This window comes from Carassius auratus, chromosome 31, assembly GCF_003368295.1.
Source record: "Carassius auratus strain Wakin chromosome 31, ASM336829v1, whole genome shotgun sequence".
Taxonomy (NCBI): domain Eukaryota; kingdom Metazoa; phylum Chordata; class Actinopteri; order Cypriniformes; family Cyprinidae; genus Carassius; species Carassius auratus.
This window is the reverse complement of record NC_039273.1, coordinates 12,871,672-12,892,165: the sequence shown is the minus strand read 5'-3', so window position 1 is coordinate 12,892,165 and position 20,494 is coordinate 12,871,672. Positions and strand designations below refer to the sequence as shown.

At 36.8% G+C, this 20,494-nt stretch overlaps 1 protein-coding gene across 15 annotated transcripts in view; it reads right to left on the bottom strand.

The window, feature by feature from the left end:
- LOC113050569 (SH3-containing GRB2-like protein 3-interacting protein 1) overlaps positions 1–20,494 on the bottom strand; it is a 71,851-nt gene that overhangs the window by 47,808 nt on the left and 3,549 nt on the right. For 12 of the 15 annotated variants that reach the window (XM_026213645.1, XM_026213651.1, XM_026213657.1 and 9 more), the window contains exon 1: positions 5,064–5,348. In XM_026213645.1, the coding sequence (XP_026069430.1) occupies positions 5,064–5,073 (10 nt within the window). In that variant the 5' untranslated portion in view covers positions 5,074–5,348. Of the gene's footprint in view, positions 1–5,063; positions 5,350–5,542; positions 5,633–20,494 lie in introns of those variants that run through there. The other 3 variants (XM_026213652.1, XM_026213656.1, XM_026213644.1) reach the window with 2 other exon arrangements.

The window sequence follows — 20,494 nt, the reverse complement described above, 5'->3', positions numbered from 1 at the left end:
TTTTGAAATAAATTGTAATAACATTTCACAATATTACCGTATTTTTAATTTATTTTTATAAATGCTGCCTTGGTGAGCATAAAAAGCTTCTTTCAAAAATATTAAAAGAAATCTTAATGATACCAAAATGTTGAACAGTACTGTGTATTGAGACTGTAACTGAGTTAAACTGGCCAAAACACTAACATCACACTTAAAACCACCAAAATGGACTTCTTTGAAATACTTAAGACTACAAAGTAAATGGCATGGTAAATGTCTTCAGTACCATATCACCAGCCTATCAGCCTGTCCCTTCCAGAAATGTGACTGTCAGCACCTTTCTATTTACTCCTTCACTGTCAGTCATCTTCTTCTCACACACCTTCTATAAAAACATATCAACCACTGCAGCACTATTCTTTTCCCTTGTCACAATGTTTCCAACAGCATGTTCTCAACTGTTTGCCCTGTGTTGCTTTTAGAGGGAAATGAGAAAAGAGGGATGAGTTAATCCAGGGTCATATTTGGCAAACAGCTCTAAACTGGGGCCTCTGGAACCATCACACACTCCGCTGCAAACACAGGGAAATAATGAATAATGTTACAAATTAAGTAAATTAAATGCCTCAATAGCGAGAAAAGGTAAATTCTTTGAATTGCTGTCAGTAACTGATTTTCAGTTATATAGAACACTTTAAAAGAGAGAGAAACCCTGTGGCTGTGTTGTTGCAATATAAGCATTTCAATAAAAGCACACTCCAGACTTTGATAAATGCGCTCTGGGCAAGCTCAGGCACTGACACTTTTTTTTTAATTTGAACTTGATTATTTACTCAATGGTAGGAAAAATAACCAGATGCTTAACCGGATGGAACCAAACAGGATGGAATGAAGAGCTCAAGTTAGCCATTGCTCGGTGAGGGACTGAGAGTCAGTGTAGACTTGAACTTAACGTTATAACACTGATTCATGTAATTTTGATAAACAGGATGGAAGGTTGTAGAGTGAGACAATCAAATAATTGAGCATCACAGTATTTGTCAAACTAACTGATAATATACATGTTTGCTGTTGTTTTCCCTCACACACACAAAAAAGTCCCTTCCTGGAGAATGAAGACACCTGGGCCAGGTTGCTAACAATAATTTGGCTTCCACTACTTTTAACAAATACAACATACAGAAATACATTAAACTGTGAACTCATACTATAGAAGCTAATGCAAACAGTCAGTTTCAGAACACATCAAAATTCAACTATCCACACTACAAAAACTGTAGTCCAGGGCTGAAACCATTCAATTTATTGTATTATTAATGAGGTTTGTTTGGCTTATCAAATCAATACACCTCTGCCAGCTTCATGTGCAATATCAAACCACTATCAAATATTCTATACTGCATGCTTGTATTTTCAATCGACTCATGTTATAAACACAGGTACATGCACAAATAATTTAGAAACGTTCATGTAACGAGTTCAGCTTCTTCCCCCATTTTGCAAAGTTCATCTTAGTTCTTTGACCAGTCTATTGTTGCCACTGAACAAAGGCCCTCATTCTTCAAAGCATGGAGTGTTTCTGTAGCAGGGGGCAGGGAGAGCGTTATCACAGTGAACCGAAAGCCCAGTGGCTCTTCTGATGTGCAGACAGGTGCAAAGAAAATAAATAAATACAATTCATACAAAGTGCCCATGTGTTTAATGTTATCAAAGTTGTCTATTTTCAGTTTAGCTTGTCACCTTAATAATTTTGCATGTTGTTGGGTCTTTTGCATATAAGGTAAGATTCATAAATTGTAATGTTTGATATTTATAAGTCCTGAAGCAAAACCAGTTAAGAACTACATTTTCAGTGAATCCAAGCTTCTTTCCTGACAACTTCTCCATGTGTGGAGCCCTGTCTATGCTTCATACGCAGTATTGAAATACTGTCTGATAACACTGGGATGCTCCTGACATCATGAGACAGTTCTTCCACTACAGACAGATGCCAAGTCACTGTTTGCTTTAGCCTGCTGGGAAATACAGCTCCAGCTCATCTCCAGTTACTGCCAAAACAACCAGAGCCGGCCTCTGTCTCGCCGCAGTACAGTAAGAACCCTGTCATATGATGTGTGTGTTCACTTCATCTTCTACGGTATCTGTAGGAAAGCATTGTTTTTTTACTGACACAGTTTTTATTGACTCTCTCTCTTAGCATCTCAGATTTATTTATATATATATATATATATATATATATATATATATATATATATATATATATATATATATATATATATATATATATATATATATATACATATGTGTATGTATGTATGTATGTATGTATATATATATTTTACAAAACAAAAATGAGTTGAATGGTCTTTTAGACTTTCTTGAATTTCAAGCACATTTAGCCACTGAATTAGACACGCCCCCTCTTTACAAACTCCGCCCCCAACAAACAGACAGAAAGCAGCTCAAAGTCTTCTGATTGGCTAAAATAAAAGACAGATATCACAGTCCTCAGTTTATTCAGTACTTCTTAAAATTGTCCAATGCTTATTTTCACTCAACATGATTGTAAATCATGACTTTACAGACTTTGTTTTTGTTGCCTGATGATTTTGCCTTATATTGCAGAAACAAAATAATTTCCAGCTACTGCACATTTCTGTTATTACTCACACATTTCTCTAAGCCTCCTACACAAAGTAATAAATAAGCACTCACAGCTAGTCTTTACTCAATTTAATATATTAATTAAAAGCAGAACAATAAGAAATAATGGAATTATTCTTTTACGACTACCGCATGGCACTAAGACAAAACTGCACAGTTAATACCCTAACAGACTACAGGAAATTAACTTCACTAAATTTCACTTGTGAATTCTGCAATAGTTATACTTTTGTGTCATAAATGTAAAAATCAACATATCTACATGACAACATGAGAAAAAATTTCAAATTATTCACAGCAATACATCTATTTATAAGGCCCAATTTATAATCATGGAGATTCTTTGTAAAAATCCCCTGTATCCCTAACATGGGGTTGGGTGGAGTAAAACTGCTGCTGTACAGGAAATACTATCACTACCACTGGCACTATTTAAAGCGGTCTATATGGCAACCCTTCTATTTAAAAGCTCAATCTAACCCCACCCATACACTGCCAGGGTCACTAACAATTGATGTCAGGCAGGCAGAGCAGACATATAATGGGTAATGACACAAGCAAACTGTTGTTTCACCTCGAAATGGATGGTGATTATTAAGGAACCACTGCAATAACAGGCAAGAGCTTTTAATGGTTGAATGTGGTATACATAAATGTGGCTTACATGTGCTTATTGTGCACCACATGCCATTGATCTAACATAAAACAAGACTATCTGCATCTAATAAAACAAAAGTATTGTTAATTTGAACTTATCATATTTTTGGTGTCATGAGGTAAGAAACAGCAATACTGTCACGTTCTGTCATCCTTTTGTTATAGTCAAGTATCTCAAATGATCTATTTTGGGGTTTCATATAGCTAACATTCAGGTTCAATGATCCATGAGAGGATGGGAACAGGATGAGAGGGAAAGAATGTAGATTTCTACATGAGGAACCAATTAGAGGGCCAATAATTCTTTCAAAATATCCCTGTAATATAACAAGTCACAGTGAATGAATAAATGAAAGAAAGATAAACAGCCCATTTTAAGTGCACCACAAACAAATGCCTGATCCCTGACCTTTGACTCAAACTGAGTGTGAGAAAGCCCTGCTACACTTCCTTTCCTCAGGAGTATCTTATTAGCCCTACATGCATATTAACCTACTACAAACTATCTTTTTTCACAATTCATGGACATGGCAACTCCAACCAGACTTGATTAGAGGTAAAAATAGCTTGGGAGTTAAAGCAGGCTGGAAGCGTCATTTTAAAACACCCGGTGAAGTGGATTACCTTCCTATTTTACACCTTCAGGTAATCCACGCATGGCTAAGCCTGTACTAGTCACACTAAGAGACTCACCTCTATATCACATCTACTTGAGGCTTCAGTGACTGTCGCTATTACTTTTTGCTACTGCGTTACCCAACACCTAAAGGCTCAAGATGGGGACCTCCACTGACTTATAGCTTTTATACTGAGCAAAAGATAACTTATATCTCCTAACCCTCACAGAAACCATTCTGCAGGTTTACGGTTTCATTAAGACATCATCTATTAAGTGATTTCACAATATTAGTGCTTTTACTATCCTTGTGCATAACACGTTGTAATCCATATACACAAAGAATACATGCCACTTTACTCTTGTCTTAGTAAACTGTAGAAACATTTTATGCTTAAATCCCCTTTAACCGATCACCATTCTTCTGATTTCAACAATTAGAATTTGATTTAATATGATTGTACATTAGAGATGACATGAACCACTCATACAAGAGTGTTTGGGAACAGGTGACATGATACCGAGTTTATCTGATCCAATGGTATAAATAAATGATATGTTCTAGGCAGGCCGACAGTTACATAAAAACCCCCCGTCACACATGTGAAACAAACCATCCCCTGTTTCTTCCTCCAAAACACAGCTGACAGCGGCGTTCACATGCACACACCGAACTGCACACATGAACACCTCCCTCCAAAGAAACGGCCTTGAGCAGACACATGATTAAAAACGAGTGCTGATGTGTACGTGAGTATGTGTGTGAACTCTATATACAAAGAGAATTCAGAGGCGGCCAGCTGGGCACATAAGCCGTAGTGCAAAATCCAAATAATCCTTTACAAAGACAAGCCATCTAAAGGGGGGTTAGGTGAAAACACAAAGAAAAAAAAACTGAATATATGCATGCTATTGTACAATAGAGTACAAATGCATATATGTGTGTGTATATATGAGATGTGTGTGTATGTAATGATGTGTGTCTATATTTGAGATATCCAGCACTTTTATTTCTATATTGAGTTACAGGAATGTCAAGCCACTCAAAATAGGCGGACAGCTTATGGCATTTAAAGTCAGCAGACGCCGGGCCGAAAGAGAGGCAAAGATGAGCCAATAAGATAAAAATAGACCAAGCCCTCACCTTCCATCATGATTGCAGATTTGCATTCCTCTATCTCCAAGGAGCCTGAAACGGGAGGAGGGGAGAAGAGAAGCCCCTGGTTACCAGATGGAGATAGAGAAAAAAAGAAAGTACACTTCCAGCCTCGGGTTTAAAGTCCCCGTGTCCCTCGTACGACGGGCCGGTGGATGTTTTAGGGCTCCGCGTTTAGGCCATGGATGCTGCTTCTAGCCACTGCGGCTGTGGTCTACACGATCACCAAAGGATGCTCAAAAGAGGGCAGGAAAAAAAGCAGAGTAGAGAGAGGGAGGGAGGGAGGGGAGAGAGAGCTGCTGGGAGGGAGGGAGGGAGGGAGGAAAGCTTGCTGAGGTCATCGTTCAACTCAGCCAATCCCGCGAATACTGCTGCATGTCACATGGCAAGCGGTTCATCGCTTCTGTCAGCGTCCTCACTGGGAAATCACATACATGGACACACACTCACACAAGCACACAGCTTACCTTGTTATGGTGCAGCGTGCCGCTCCTGCCGGAACAGAAGTGGATCTGGATTAATGGCGCGTTTGGTTCCACACAGCTAAACACAGGAAACTGTCCATGAGAACAGACACAGACTGAGTGACAGTCTGAGTGACTGAGTTTCTTTGCGGTTGCATTTGTAGATGTACACGTTGAGACTCCGCTGGCAGCCCATGCCTGTATATTTGTCTGTGTGTCTTTCTGTGGCAAATCAATCAATGTGACTTTACATCTGACAGAAACAGTAGCTGCCCCATGGAGGGTGGAGCCAGCACTCATTACACTGAGTTACGACACAGGAGGAGGGAAGAAGAGAGAGAGGCTGTGTGTTTGTGTGAGGGCTGGTGATTCATTTAACATGAGGAGGTGGGTCACTTTGGATTACTAATGAAAAGATTAAAAAAAGTTGGATGGACTAAAACAATGCTACTTCTTATACAAAAGCGCCAGCTGCAGTTTTTATAAAAATTTAAAAAGGGGCTGATAATTCTGTGAGGAACATGTTATTAAAATGTACCTGATTTAAAATCATACGTTTAAAAAGTTTTTTTTTTTTTTTTTTTTTTTTTTAGAAAACTATAAAATACTGTATATAATGTACACTATCATTCAAAAGTTTGTGTCAGTAATTTTTAATGCTCACCAAGCATTTAATCAAACATACAGTTAAAAGAGTAAAATTGTGAAATAGCATTGAAATCTAAAATAACTATATTTTAGTTTTTATTTTCCATTTTTTTAATGTAATTTATTATTGTGCTGGCCAGGCTGAATTTTTCTTTAGAAATCATTGTAATATGCTGATTTGGTGCCCAACATTTCTTATTATGAGTTGAAAACTTTTGTGCTGCTTAATATTTTTGTGCAAACTGTGATATTTTTTTCTGAGATTCTAACATTTCTTTAAATTAACATTTAAATGTTAAACCTGAGTCCTCATAAGGACTATAACACCAATATGTGTAAATTCTCTGTGGCTATTCTCCAACCAAACACACTCTTTTTTTTATTCTCATGGTTAAGTCAAGATGCTGTTTCATTCTCAAGCCTCTGTTCACCTAAGTCATGTTCTGGTCCATGTGAGCATCTCTTTCCCTTATCACGGTCTGTCTAGCACCCTCTGTCTGTAGTCTTCCGCCTGTCTGAACACATTGAAGGCCAAAGAAACCCAAACCTTGATCGGGATACCCACCTACCCACATTTAGCTTCCTCTCAATCCTGAAAATGTGGACACATTCTCAATCTGTACTATGCCTCAACACAGTCTACCCTACAACCAAACATTCCCACAATCGCACCACCCTATTACAGCAGATGCTGTCTGTGAATACCTCCCCTCCCCCACTCCACCCATTTCACCCCACCTCTGTAACCCCCTACACCTCCCAGTGGACCCGATCTTATCCTCCCAGTGTGCAGGTGCACATGTATTTGTGTCTGTGTTTACACATATTGGTAAATAAAGCCTTAAGGTTTAATCCCAATATTAAGACAGTAAACTATAAGAACAAACTGTTATTTTTTTGCAATTCACTCATTATTTTATTCAGCTTGTCGCTATTGGTAAGTAGTCCCAAGGAAAATTGACTTTGGCTGCTCTCATAACAGTGCTTTTAAAAGATCTCTCTTATGCTCATCAAGGCTGTATTTAAAAAAATACCGTAAAGTAGTTATCTTGCAAAATATTTTACAATTTACAAGAACTGTTTTCCATTTTAACACATTTGAAAACATAATTTATTTATGCAATTGTAAAGCAACATTTTTAGCAGCAATTATTCCAGTTTTCATTGCACATGATCCTTTAGAAATCGCTCTGTATGACTAGTTAATTGCTGCTCAAGAAACATGTCTTCGTAAAAATGTTTAAAGTTTGAAGTTTGATATTGCTTAGTTATTATAACACGACTCTGTGGAATGCTTGATTCTGATTGGCCAGTTGTTACATTCAGAGGTACTTTACATTATTATTTTGTGACTATTATTTTTTACAATTTAATGGATTATAAGATAACAAACAGTTAAAATTTAAAAACAGTTTAATCTCAAATCAATATCTCTTATTCCCAGAATTATTTATATAGTGAAATGCTGTGTAATAAGTGGTATGACTGTAGTGATTTCTAGTTTGAACTTGCTGCTTGCTAGCAACTAGCTAATAATGTTTTTCAGGATAGTTTCATGAATAGAAAGTTCAAAAGAACAGCACTTATTTAAAAGAGAATATTTGTAATGTAACAATGTAAACATCTTAAGGTTAATTTAAATGCATCCTTTCTGAGTGAAAGTGAAAAAATTAAAATAAATACTGACCCCAAACTTTTGAACAGTAGCGTAGCTAAAATAGAGACAAAATATATACAGTACACATGAGGTTACAATTATACGTGATTTAAAATGCTACAAATCATGAACCATTTACCATCAACCACAACTTCTGTCAACATCCTCCCAATCCGCCTGGGTCCAAAATATTTGTCAAAGGATATTTGTGGGAAAGAGTAAAATGGTGGGGGTAAACACACACCTACTTTCACACACATAAATAACTCAAGCGTAAGAAAAATAGAGACAAGGGAGGAAAGCCAAATGAAGCAGACAAAATAAATAAATAAACAAACAAACTATAGCTGTATCCCAAATCACCCTTATTGCCTCATTCACTATTCTCTATTTATAGTGCGAATTCAGACACTGATAAACTGTTGCAAAAACATTTCACTTGATGAGACCATTTTGTCTGTACATATTTCATTAATATATAAAACCTTTAAACACCTCAAAATGAGAATCCTAGGTTATATGTAGAATGTTAAACTAAATATTATGTTTTTGATTAGTTCAAAATTAAAAATACAACCAATTGAAAGTTTATTTGCAGACAATATAGCATAATTTGATGGATTTTAGAAAGTTCAAGACTTTTCAGGCATTTTTTATAAGTGATATGACTGCCTACTTGCCATGCTCCAGTGGGTTACTTTTGTTGAGCACCTCTAGTGCTTTCACGAAAGTCATGGGACACCAAAAGTGTACCATATTTGTAAAGAATTGGCACAAAAAACCTTTCAGAACTCAACACAATGTGCTGATTGTGCGATACAAAAAAATAGCACTTCAGTAGCACATCATGCAAAGGATTGATATTGAGACCCAGAGTAGTTCACATATGAGCACACAGACACGAACAAAATGATGCTACCACACCAACACAATTTCAATAACTATCCAGTAAAAGGCTCTTTACTCATCTTTATCAATCTCTGTGAGACACAAACTGCAGCGTCTCTAGGTGCTAAGTAAAGAGATGAAACAGACTGTGATGGAGATTGTCAAAGGAACTGGAAGCAGACAGACAGCAATCTGACACATGAAAGAACACAGGCCAGAACAGTCCAATTATTTCTCTACAGAGGACAAACACTACTGTAGCACACAATGACAAGAACCCAACACACTGTAACGACCACACATATAAACCACAACACAGAGATGGTATCATGTGAATCTGCATCTTACACACACACACACACGCACACACACACACACACACACACACACACACACACACACACACACACACACACACAATTTAAAATAACAAATATCAGCTACTAATTAAAAACAAGTTACTGAATTTCAACTGGTAGAGCATGACTGTAACAATGCCAATATCATGGATTTCATTCTCAAAAAAAAAAAAAAAAATTGGATCAAAGCATCCAAATGTAAACATAAATGAATCTGCCCTCTGCTGTTGACTACACATCACTGCAGCCGTTGTAAATAAAACAGAAGCTATGATAGTTTTGCTTCTGGGCCTGTTTTGACAGATTCATGATGTGTCTGTTAAAGATTTTGGTTATGTAATATAGTTCTGTGGACATGCCAGGGTCAGTGACATTGTGCATGGGGGCCATATTTATATCACTTTCCAATGCCATGAAAAGTGAAATAATCCTCAGTGTAGAGTTAACAAACTGAAAAGCAATTTGCAAGGTCATGTTTCTTTTCATGGATTTGTTTATTTGAAGCTGTAATTATATAAGCTGGGAAATTAAATGTAAATAATATCAACTATAATAAACTAAAAATATCAAAATAACACTTTTAAAAATTAAATAATCATACTTTAAAAAAATAAATAACATTAAATAATCATACTTTGAACAAACATACTTATATTTCTGAGATGATAAATGGACAGCACTCGAATCGCATTATTTGTTTGAAAGTCTGGAAACAGTTTAGCACCACACCATTAAAAAATACTAATGGTTGCATAATTCAATACTGCTTCTTAAGCTTTTAAAGACAGTATACATGATCTACTATACGCAGTATGCAATTCTGAACAGTACAGTGCAACACTGCCACCTTGTGCTAGTCAGCTAGTCAACACTAGAAATTCTCTGTATTTTAGAAAAGAATATTATATTAAATCAAATAAATATATATTTTTTTTAATCCTTATTTAAAAAAACAGATACCCCTTCCGTTGAAGAATGTGTAAGTTTCCTCCTGACTGAATTAACCAAAACAACTATATGCACCACAGTAAAGAGAATGGAACAGTATTATAGTAAAATGGCTGTAGTGAGATTTACTTTTTAATTCAAGCTGTGCTAAGGATACAACAGAGATTGCATGTCCATACATGTCCACTGGACACATAATTAAAATAACTAACTGGTATTTTTGGTTGCTGCTGGTATAAAATCCCCTTCTGTTCTGTTATTTACAAATAAAATATTATTTTACTGCCAGGTAAGGCCTAGTTATTATCAAAAATACCACATACTTTGTAAAACACCTCTCAATGTTTGATGCGAGACTGATATATATGGGATGGGAGAGAATTTAACAGACAGAAAGACAGATACAGCAAAAGACAAATGTGTGACAGTAACAAAACAAAGAGAGTGAGAGAGAGACAGACAGACAGAGAGAGAGAGAGAGACAAAACGTAACCAGTGATATTCTCAAGTCTCCCTTCTGTCTACTTCATCTCTCTCTCTCTCTCTCTCTCTCTCTCTCTCTCTCTCTCTCTCTCATCTTGGTTTTTCTCCTGCAATTCTCTCCTCCTCCACATTTTCTGACCTACTTTCCCCCTCAAGTGTTATTTTAGTTTCCAATAGATGGCAGGCAGGCTCTGGGCGTCTGTATCATTAGTTTTCACATACGCACACTAGCAGCTACAAACTGATTTAGAAATGGGTGAGTGCATGTGCTGGGTGTGCACCTGTTTGGCCTTAATTGTTTGGTAAATCGCTGCTTATCTGGGGATCTTCTGAGGGTGTGCTCTACATGTAAACGTGTAATTCTGCCACGGTCCTGCTGGAGTCAAAAATGGGCCCCAAAGTGCTGCCGAGTTCAAAACCGCCTACAACCGCCCATCTCACTGGGTGTGATTGTCCCTCAAGACAAAGTCCACCCATAGGCGTTGATAGATCCCTATTTAGGGGGCATAAATATAGCCAAAGTCTATCACAGCAGACATAGGAGGCAACATCTGATATGTGCGCAGCGTTTCTCATCTGAATGCTCTTGGTTTCAGTGAAATCACTAAATGAAATGCTGAGTACAAACCAATATTTCACCACTACTGGTATTAAAAAAAAAAACGGATTTAAATGTATTTTCTATTATAATAAATGTTAATCTTAATTTATAAAACTCATTTGTGTAAGATTAAAAGTCATTTTTTATACTAGTGTTGTGATGCCTTAATGTACTTGTAGTACTTCAAACGACAGAAATGATTTTACAGAATTTCTCAGCGCTTTATTTTTAACATATACTTTGATTCAAAAGTCTTGGGTCATTAAGATTTATTAATTAATTTATTTATACTGATAACAATAATATTAAATGTTTCTTAAACAGTAAATGAGCATATTACAGTATAATGATTTCCGAAGGATTGTGTGCCATTGAAAAGTGGATTAAAGATACGGGTTGTAGGACCTGCCTCTAGAGGGCGGACAATCAATAACAATCACGTGGTTTGATGACGCTAAGAAGGAGCGTGGAATGATGGGATTTGTTGTCTTCTAGCCAACCGCTGACGGCCATCAATCAGATTAGAGTTGTTCCGATTCCGATACTAGTATCGGAAATATCTCCGATACCACAACAAATTCTGGCATCGGCATCGGCGAGTACATGAACCCATATACCGATCCGATACCATTTTCTTAAAAAAGACCTAGTTATGACCGCAAGCTTTGCCTAACCGCTGCACGGTTCTTCTTCGCTGCTCAAAATGCATTGAAAACACAGGAAGTTGTGCTGTGTTGCCACAAGCAACCCCTGTTTAGAGCAGCGAAGAAGAAATGAAAACGCGTTAGCAGCCCTTATCTATATATGACTGGATTACTCATCACATTCTAAACTGCCAAAACACAGTGAAGCCGCTACTATATTATAGATCAGTGGTTAGCAGTATGTCTCTGTAGTACCGGTAGTTACAGACTCTCGAGTATATTCAGTACCGGCAGCTGCGTTCAGTCGCTTCCGTGTAAGTCAAAGCGCAGGGCTCCAGACAGTAGCCGAATATATACTAGTGTCTGTGAATATTAAACTGCAAAATACTATTTAAATATTACTCCCGCAAAATCTACATCTCTGTGGGTGACTGGCACAGATGCGCGAGAGCTCGCTGTTTTGTAGTCTCTGCTGTGTGTCATGAGGACACGAACGCATAAACCGTCACTTCATGAGAATTTACCGTTTCATTTGAGAATACTGTCATATCATAAACACAGACACTCAAAGATCTTCATGGCAGCCCATTAAAATAAATGTTTGGTTTACATGAGTAAATTGACAATATATAAAGCTACTGTTGTAGCCTACAGTAATAATAATACGTCTCTATAATAATAATAATTATGCCTAGATGGTTGCTTGTTTTTTACTTGTTTTGTTGTAAAGAGATTATCTGATTAATAGATCTTTTTTGTTGCAGTTTTTTTATACAGTTATATTGTAAAACTTAAATACCTTTTTTAGTTTGCGGTGTTAGATTTTTGGCTGCATTTGAAGTTCTTTTTTGCATAAGAAAATAAATAATACTGTCAAATTCATGTTAGATAATAAAAATACTGTAATAAATACAGTAGTTCACCATGTATTTGTTCATGTTTTATTGAGGGATCTGTCTGAAGCACACCATAAAAAAATTCTAGCAATTTACACAGGGCTAGTAGTATATACAGCTGTATATACAGATATACACCCAGGTATCGGATCAGTACTCGGTATCGGCCGATACCCTGAGCCCAGGTATCGGAATCGGTATCGGGAAGAGAAAAAGGGTATCGGAACATCTCTAAATCAGATGATATGAAAATGATTACCACTTGTTCAACAAATATATACACTCCTTTAAATTCAAACACATTCAAATACATAGTCAATGCAAAGACGCAATCAGACCATGGATCATACGCGTCTAGAGACACGATGGCCGCTTTGGTGTATATTCCCCATAATACTAATCTTGTTGATCGTTATAATAGCATACGTTTTCTGTAAAGATACGAATCAAAACAATTCAATCAAACCTGTCGAGTAAAACACAAGCGAGATCGGCATCTCTTTCTAGTTGAAGTTTGTCGCGAAGCTCTCTCCAGCTAGAAAATGCAACACCGATATTGATCCTCGCTCTTTCTTGGTACGTTTGGTAGGCCCGTACGCTTACGTTTACGGGAGCTGTCCTTGTCGACAGAACCAGCGGCAGATGGTAAACCGTAATTATGTTCCATAAATAAGTAACACAATCCACAATAAAATATGCAAGAAGAAGTAAATAAGGAACTGCTTGAAGCAAGCTAGTGGTTTGCTGGACGCTAGACACTACTTCCGCATTTGTTGTCATGTGGTTTCTACGTCAGTAAAGGCGCTAACAAAGGGTAACTAACGTCATTGACAGGCGACTGCACTGCCCCGTGTCACTATTTAGAATGGGAATTTTCTCATGATTTACAAGTAGCTGAAAACATTAAAGATGTGGTTATTAATCAGCTGGACAAAATATATAAGACTAGCCTAGTGGTTTTTGGATATTTTACTGCAAATATCTTACAAATTGTACCTTTAATGGCTACTTAAAATGTAGCTTTGCCATCAGAAGGAATAACTTACATTTTAAAATATATTAAAATACCAAACAGTTGTTTTCAATTATAATATAAATTACAATATTACTGTGTTTACTATATTTTGATCAAATAAATTAATGGTCCACTTAAGACACAAAAAAATGTTACTATTTGAAAAAAAAAAGATAAAAAATTGTCGTTTTAACAAAAAATACAGTATATAGAATATTAACATCAGTCATAACAATCATCTGTATCAATTAAAAAAAAGTTTCTTAGAATGACCTTTTAATAATGAGGTGTTTACACAAAAGTATATCTCCACAACTCATAACCAATGGACGAATTCCAGTTATAGATTAAAAAAATTGTTTAGAATAGCTTCATATCTTTTCATCTGAGTCAGAACCATCAGAGCTAAAGAACAAAGTAAGTGCTACAAACAAGAGGTTATGCAGGTCATTCACTTGCAACAATTTCTACAACCATCAGAGTTACAGTCTAGTGTCTTAAGTCTTGTTTTAACATTTTTACTGTATTTTAGTTCGTTATTCAGCAATTGTTGCCGATATGAGATGCTGCGATATGCTCTAAAAGCTTCTCTGGCTCAACTCCTTTTGGTCAGCAAGTAGGCAGGAAGTGAGCTGATGAGGGTGTGTGAAAGTGTGAGATGACCCTCGTCCATCTTCTACAGGGCATTGCTTGGCAAACGGCACGTAGGCAAAGGAGAGGAGCAGACGGGCACGTTGCTAATCTGTGCCATCGCTCTGCACCAGGAATGTTGTTTTGGTTTGGGTCGCTCCCGTAATCATCGTCGCTCATCGGCAACGGAACGAGAGTCACTGTTAGACAAAGCTTATGAAGACGTGGGGACTTTCCACACAAGCAGACGTGTTTAGCAGTTAACCTTCAGTAGTTTTGGGTTCAAGAGAGGCTATGACTTCATTAGTGTGCGCTGATCTCAGTGCAAGCTTGCCTGAATCAGCAGTGCCGGTAAATGCTGTGAGGAGATAAGGGACCCACCACATTCTAGAATTGCAGTTGATTTCTTTTTTTTGTATACGTCCGTCTGAAGAGTAGAGACAGAAATGTCATGCCCATTCAGACTGACTGAAGTGTCTTCACAAATTGTTGAGCCTAATGTATTTTTAATGCTTCTCCCATGTGTCGTCGATAATTAAATTGCATGGTTATTCTAGCTTAATAATGTGCTTGTCTAGATCCCTGTGGCAGAAATGACCTATTCACTGGATAAGTTTAGAGAATGCAATCAGATCAGTCATTCTACACATAATTGAATCATTTAAACAGAATGCCACACTCCTGTCAAAACTCACAGGACACTCCTCCTCCCTTCTTTATGTGAAGAAAGAAATAAGATTTTGTTTTAATTTCTTATTAAAATGTGCATGACAACTTTTTCATCTAGCATATAGACAACCCTATCAATTAAAGGCATCTTTTAAAGCTTTTAACATAAAATCTATTATCTCAGTAATAGCACTTTAAAATTTAAAATATGTTTTATTACTATTCCTATTAGTGCCAATAAACTCTTCCCTCTGTCTCAAAATGTCTCTCCATACAATACTAAAAAAAGATGTATAGCTAATATAAAATAGCGTAGGGACGTATGATAAGTTAAGAAAGACCTAATAAAAGCCAAACACTTTGAAGCAATATATTTTTTCACCTTATTAAAGAGTAATTTAAAAGAAGTTCAGTGACTGCAATAAATTATTACTCTATCATAACCAACTGATGCTATCAGAGATATATTTATAGGAAAAAGACATCATCAAAAAAATATTGCGCACTTGTCATTATCACAAAATAAACCCAGAAAAGTTGATTAGGACCCCAACGGAAGCAAAGCAGGACTGCATCATCCTGAAGGAGTTTATTTTGCGATATTGAGAACCAGATTGAACATTATACTTACATGACGTCTTACTGGAGAGATAAATAAATAAATGGCCATGAAATACTGATATTAGATTAAATGACTGAGAAGAAAGTGCCATGAGATCCATTAGACTGACTGCTCGTCAGGAACAGCGTTCTAATGTACAGTTTTGAGGTCATTATACCAAGACTACAGAATGCTGCACTAGACCAATCAATCAGCATCACATAAATTAATATTTTAAAGATTTTTGTAATCTTCACTCACATGATTTATTAATGGATAGAAGGTCAAGTGTGTTGAGTGGCCCTGAGAGCACAGCTGAGAATGAGACAGTGGAAAAGTTTAACACACCACTCTTATAATTTGAATTCTCTAGAGAGAGTCTCAGTTTAGGACCTCTAATAGTCTGGTGTCATTATACTGTGTGTGAGTGTGTGTTTGTATATATTTAGTTTTACTCCCGGCAGTTAGAGTTTCTAGATGGGACCTTAGGCCAGAATAAACAAGGCAGTAAATGTACTTCTGTACCCCTCCCCTGATCTCATTTCCCGCATCTCCCTCACTCCCCACCTAAAGCAGAGAAGTATACTTCCCATAAACTGGGTACACTAACTGCATAGGCTAGTGTGTGGTTAAAGGAATATTTCATGCAAAAATGCACATTTGCTGAAATTGTACTCAACCTCAGGCCATCCAAGAAGAAGATTAGTTTGTTTCTTCATCTGAAGAGATTTGGAGAAATTTAGCAGCACATCACTTACTCGCCAATGGATCCTCTGCAGTGAATGGGTGCCTTCAGAATGATAGTAACAAAGTATCACAAGTAATTCACATGACTCCAGTCCAACAAATAAAACCCTTTAAACTGAAAAGCTGCATGTTTGTAATATAATAAAGACATTTTAACTTAAAACCATTGCTTCTGTCCAAATAACTTGTCTATAATCCATAATAATGCTTCCTCCAGTGAAAAGGTCCATCACCTCTCACATTAAAATCCAATGGCATATTTGTTAGAACCGGTTTGGAATGTTTCCGCTTTATAAATGATCACCTACTTAAAAAAATATTTGTTTAGTACATAATATAGAGTACTGTACATTTCAGTCACTTCCTTTATATGCATTTTGTGCAATACAAGTGGTAGAAGCAAAGATTTTGGATATACAACGTTAACACCAGTTACGAATGGAAGAAAGTGCTATGCACAATATGTTGTAATAGTCCCGCCTTATGAATAAATGAGCCAATCACTAATTGGTTAACTCATCGCATCACTGCAGTTCCCGGTATAAGACTGGTCTAGCCTGAAAAATACAATTTTTAATGCCATTTGAGAATAAGAAATAACACCTATGAGACAATTGTTGTCAGATTTTGTTGGTGATTTTAAACAGGTTTATTCGAGAAAGTTTATTCGAAAGCTTGGTGAACAGCTTTGGAGAATTTGATGTTTATTCATTCAGAAAGATAGGGGCTGTACTTACATGACTGAAATAGATGCCTGAGAGGTGTTTCAAAGATGGCTGCTGAGGGAAATGACTTAAGGGACTTAATCTTCAATTATTATCCCTCAGTATTGTTTTCTGCCTTCTACTGTCCCTGTCATTATAAAATGGAGCTTGTCCGCCTTGACCTTCTATCATACTCTTCCTTATCTAACTCAATTTATTACGGGATAAATTCAAGACAGGACACTATAATTTGGGTTGTGCGTATGTAGTGACGGAAATGGCGCAAATAACCAGGTCTCTGTAATAGATTTGGGATTTCTCAAGCTAAATAAATTCACAGTGAACTGACACTTCTTGGCATGCTCTATTTCTAGACTTAGAGGAAAAATCGCTTCCACTGTATGACCCTCTGATGGACCCCACATTGGTTAGGTCAATCTCAGGGGTCGGATCTCATGAGATTGGAGCACTAGAAGGAGAGATATCTGGCAGAAACACTAGGGAACCTGTATGTAGGGCACTCCTACACACTAAAAATCTGCATTGGCACATGAAAGAGAAACAACTGTGCCTGCTCTTCTCCTTGAGGCAGTGTGGCAAAGCATAGGGCTTTAAAAGAACACACAAAGAAGTTGGCAGAGACTATGCTTGTAGGCCAGTTAACTACTGTAGCATGTGATAGAGCATTATGAAAAAAATTGCTGTATACACAAAGACCTGATGAAGAAAATGGGGTTCCTTTCCTTTGTTTTCTTACCAAGAATTGTTTGAGTATATGAAGCTTCAACCCACTTAAAGACTGAATCATCTAACTTGAAACACAGCTCACCAAGAATATTCCAGCATCTTTCATTGTGTGTTTTCATCTGGCAAAGCTAAACAGTAATGATTTCCTCTGCTGGCCTACTCAGACCAGTTCAAATTTGAACTTGCCTAAAGCCAACCACCAACCAACCATCTGATTTATTATACAGTATACAGACCAAAAGTTTGGACACACCTTCTCATTCAAAGAGTTTTCTTTATTTTCATGACTATGAAAATTGTAGAGTCACACTGAAGGTATCAAGGGCTATTTGACCAAGAAGGAGAGTGATGGGGTGCTGCGCCAGATGACCTGGCCTCCACAGTCACCAGACCTGAACCCAATCGAGATGGTTTAGGGGTAAGCTGGACCGCAGACAGAAGGCAAAAGGGCCAACAAGTGCTAAGCGTCTCTCGGGGAACTCCTTCAAGACTGTTGGAAGACCATTTCAGGTGACTACATCTTGAAGCTCATCAAGAGAATGCCAAGAGTGTGCAAAGCAGTAATCAAAGCAAAAGGTGGCTACTTTGAAGAACCTACAATATGACATATTTTCAGTTGTTTCACACTTTTTTGTTATGTATATAATTCCATACATAATTCCATATGTGTTAATTCATAGTTTTGATGCCTTCAGTGTGAATCTACAATTTTCATAGTCATGAAAATAAAGAAAACTCTTCGAATGAGAAGGTGTGTCCAAACTTTTGGTCTGTACTGTATATATTTTTTTTAAATCTAATGTCCAACACAATAAAGGCATCCAAACAATAATATTATATAGGCTTGGTTATTTACTCCAGGATTTCTTCTGTAATTATGACCAAACTGCTTGATTTCAGTCTCTTATCAGAAAATTATTTGTGATTTGTGATTCCATATTTTAAAATATAGTTATATAAATATAGATTCATTGTTATTCATTTAAATAATTTAAATCATCCTTTTGAGTCCCACTTGGAAGTTTGTTGAGGGCCTCTAGCAGGCCTCCGATCGTTTAACTTAAATTTACCATATACTGAGGCACAGTAGAACAACAATAAATCCAGAATTCCATTCTATTAATGTGCTGTCCATGTGTGTGTGTGTGTGTGTGTTTAGACCCACAACTGTTTTAAATGTCCCACACAAAGGCCTATCCTGTTGATTTCCCTCGGCTCATTCTCTGTGGTGAACCTTTTCTAAGATGAACTGCAGAGCCATTTATCAAATATGTTTTCCTTGCTCTTCCAAACTTTGCTTTTGTAGAAATGCAGGAAGCTGTTAGACCTTGAGAATCAAGGTCACAGGCCACTGCCAAACGCTCACTGAAACAGAGTGCTGATTTATGGGACGTGAAAGGAGTCGGGCAAATGCCAGATGCTGCAACTGTCGCGGAGTCATGACTGGATCAACAGAGGTTGCGATGGCGGTATGACAAGTATGACGTAGGTGATGGTTTGGTTTCGGTTCCAGCCACCTTCCAACATCATGTCACTCTGTCGTGCCAAGTTAAAATGAGAACAAACTAAAACGTCTGCGCAGTGGCAGCATCGCTGTTTCAATTACAGTGGGGCTGAATCACTGTCACTTGCATAATCTGCTTAATTAATAGCACAACTGTTGCTAGGCATTCAGACATCTCAAATCAAACAGGGTTTGTTTCCAAAGTGTGTCATGTATTTGTGCTGTGTGTCTGCAAAACTTGTGTCCCCCATTGCCCCCTTTTTTATGACAATTTTTTGCGATTCTGATTTAACTTTAATGTGGTCTTTTGCAGGGCTGTGTCACAAATTTTGATCAGCTGTTAGATTTCTTCAGGTAAGTGTGAGTAAATATGGTACAGACTTCAAATGGATCCTCATCGTGTGCTGGGAGCCATGAACAGCATGAGCAGCCAAGAAAGAGTGTCAGCAAAACACTGAGACTTTTCTCTATAATTAAAAAGACTAACCATAATTTGAAACTATCATTAGAGCAAAATGTTAAAAAGAAAACTGTAAACCAAAATGATTATTTGATCAAAAACAAAGGACAACAGCTCTGCAGTTTTAATGTTACTCCAGCACAGACAGAAAAAAAAAGTGTTTGGGGGAAAAAATTTAAATTGACCTGCATGTCCACTAACTGTTTGATGCTGCATTGCACAATATTTTCTATTATCTGAAAATGTGAGTAAATATATGAATTTACCAAATTTCATTTTGTATTTTTAGAAGTTTCCAGAACTGTGTGTAGAATAAAATCAAAAGTTGAGAAGGAGAAAAATTAATTCAATTAACTTTTTGATTCTTAAGTTTATTTTCTATTTTTTTTTTATTTATTTATTAGAAGTAAAATTGTGTTTGAGAAAAACAAAAGATATATATATATATATATATAGTCAGGTCCTTAAATATTGGGACATCGACACAATTCTAATCTTTTTGGCTCTATACACCACCACAATGGATTTGAAATGAAACGAACAAGATGTGCTTTAACTGCAGACTTTCAGCTTTAATTTGAGGGTATTTACATCCAAATCAGGTGAACGGTGTAGCAATTACAACAGTTTGTATATGTACATCCCACTTTTTAAGGGACCAAAAGTAATGGGACAGATTAACAATCATAAATCAAACTTTCATTTTTTAATACTTGGTTGCAAATCCTTTGCAGTCAATTACAACCTGAAGTCT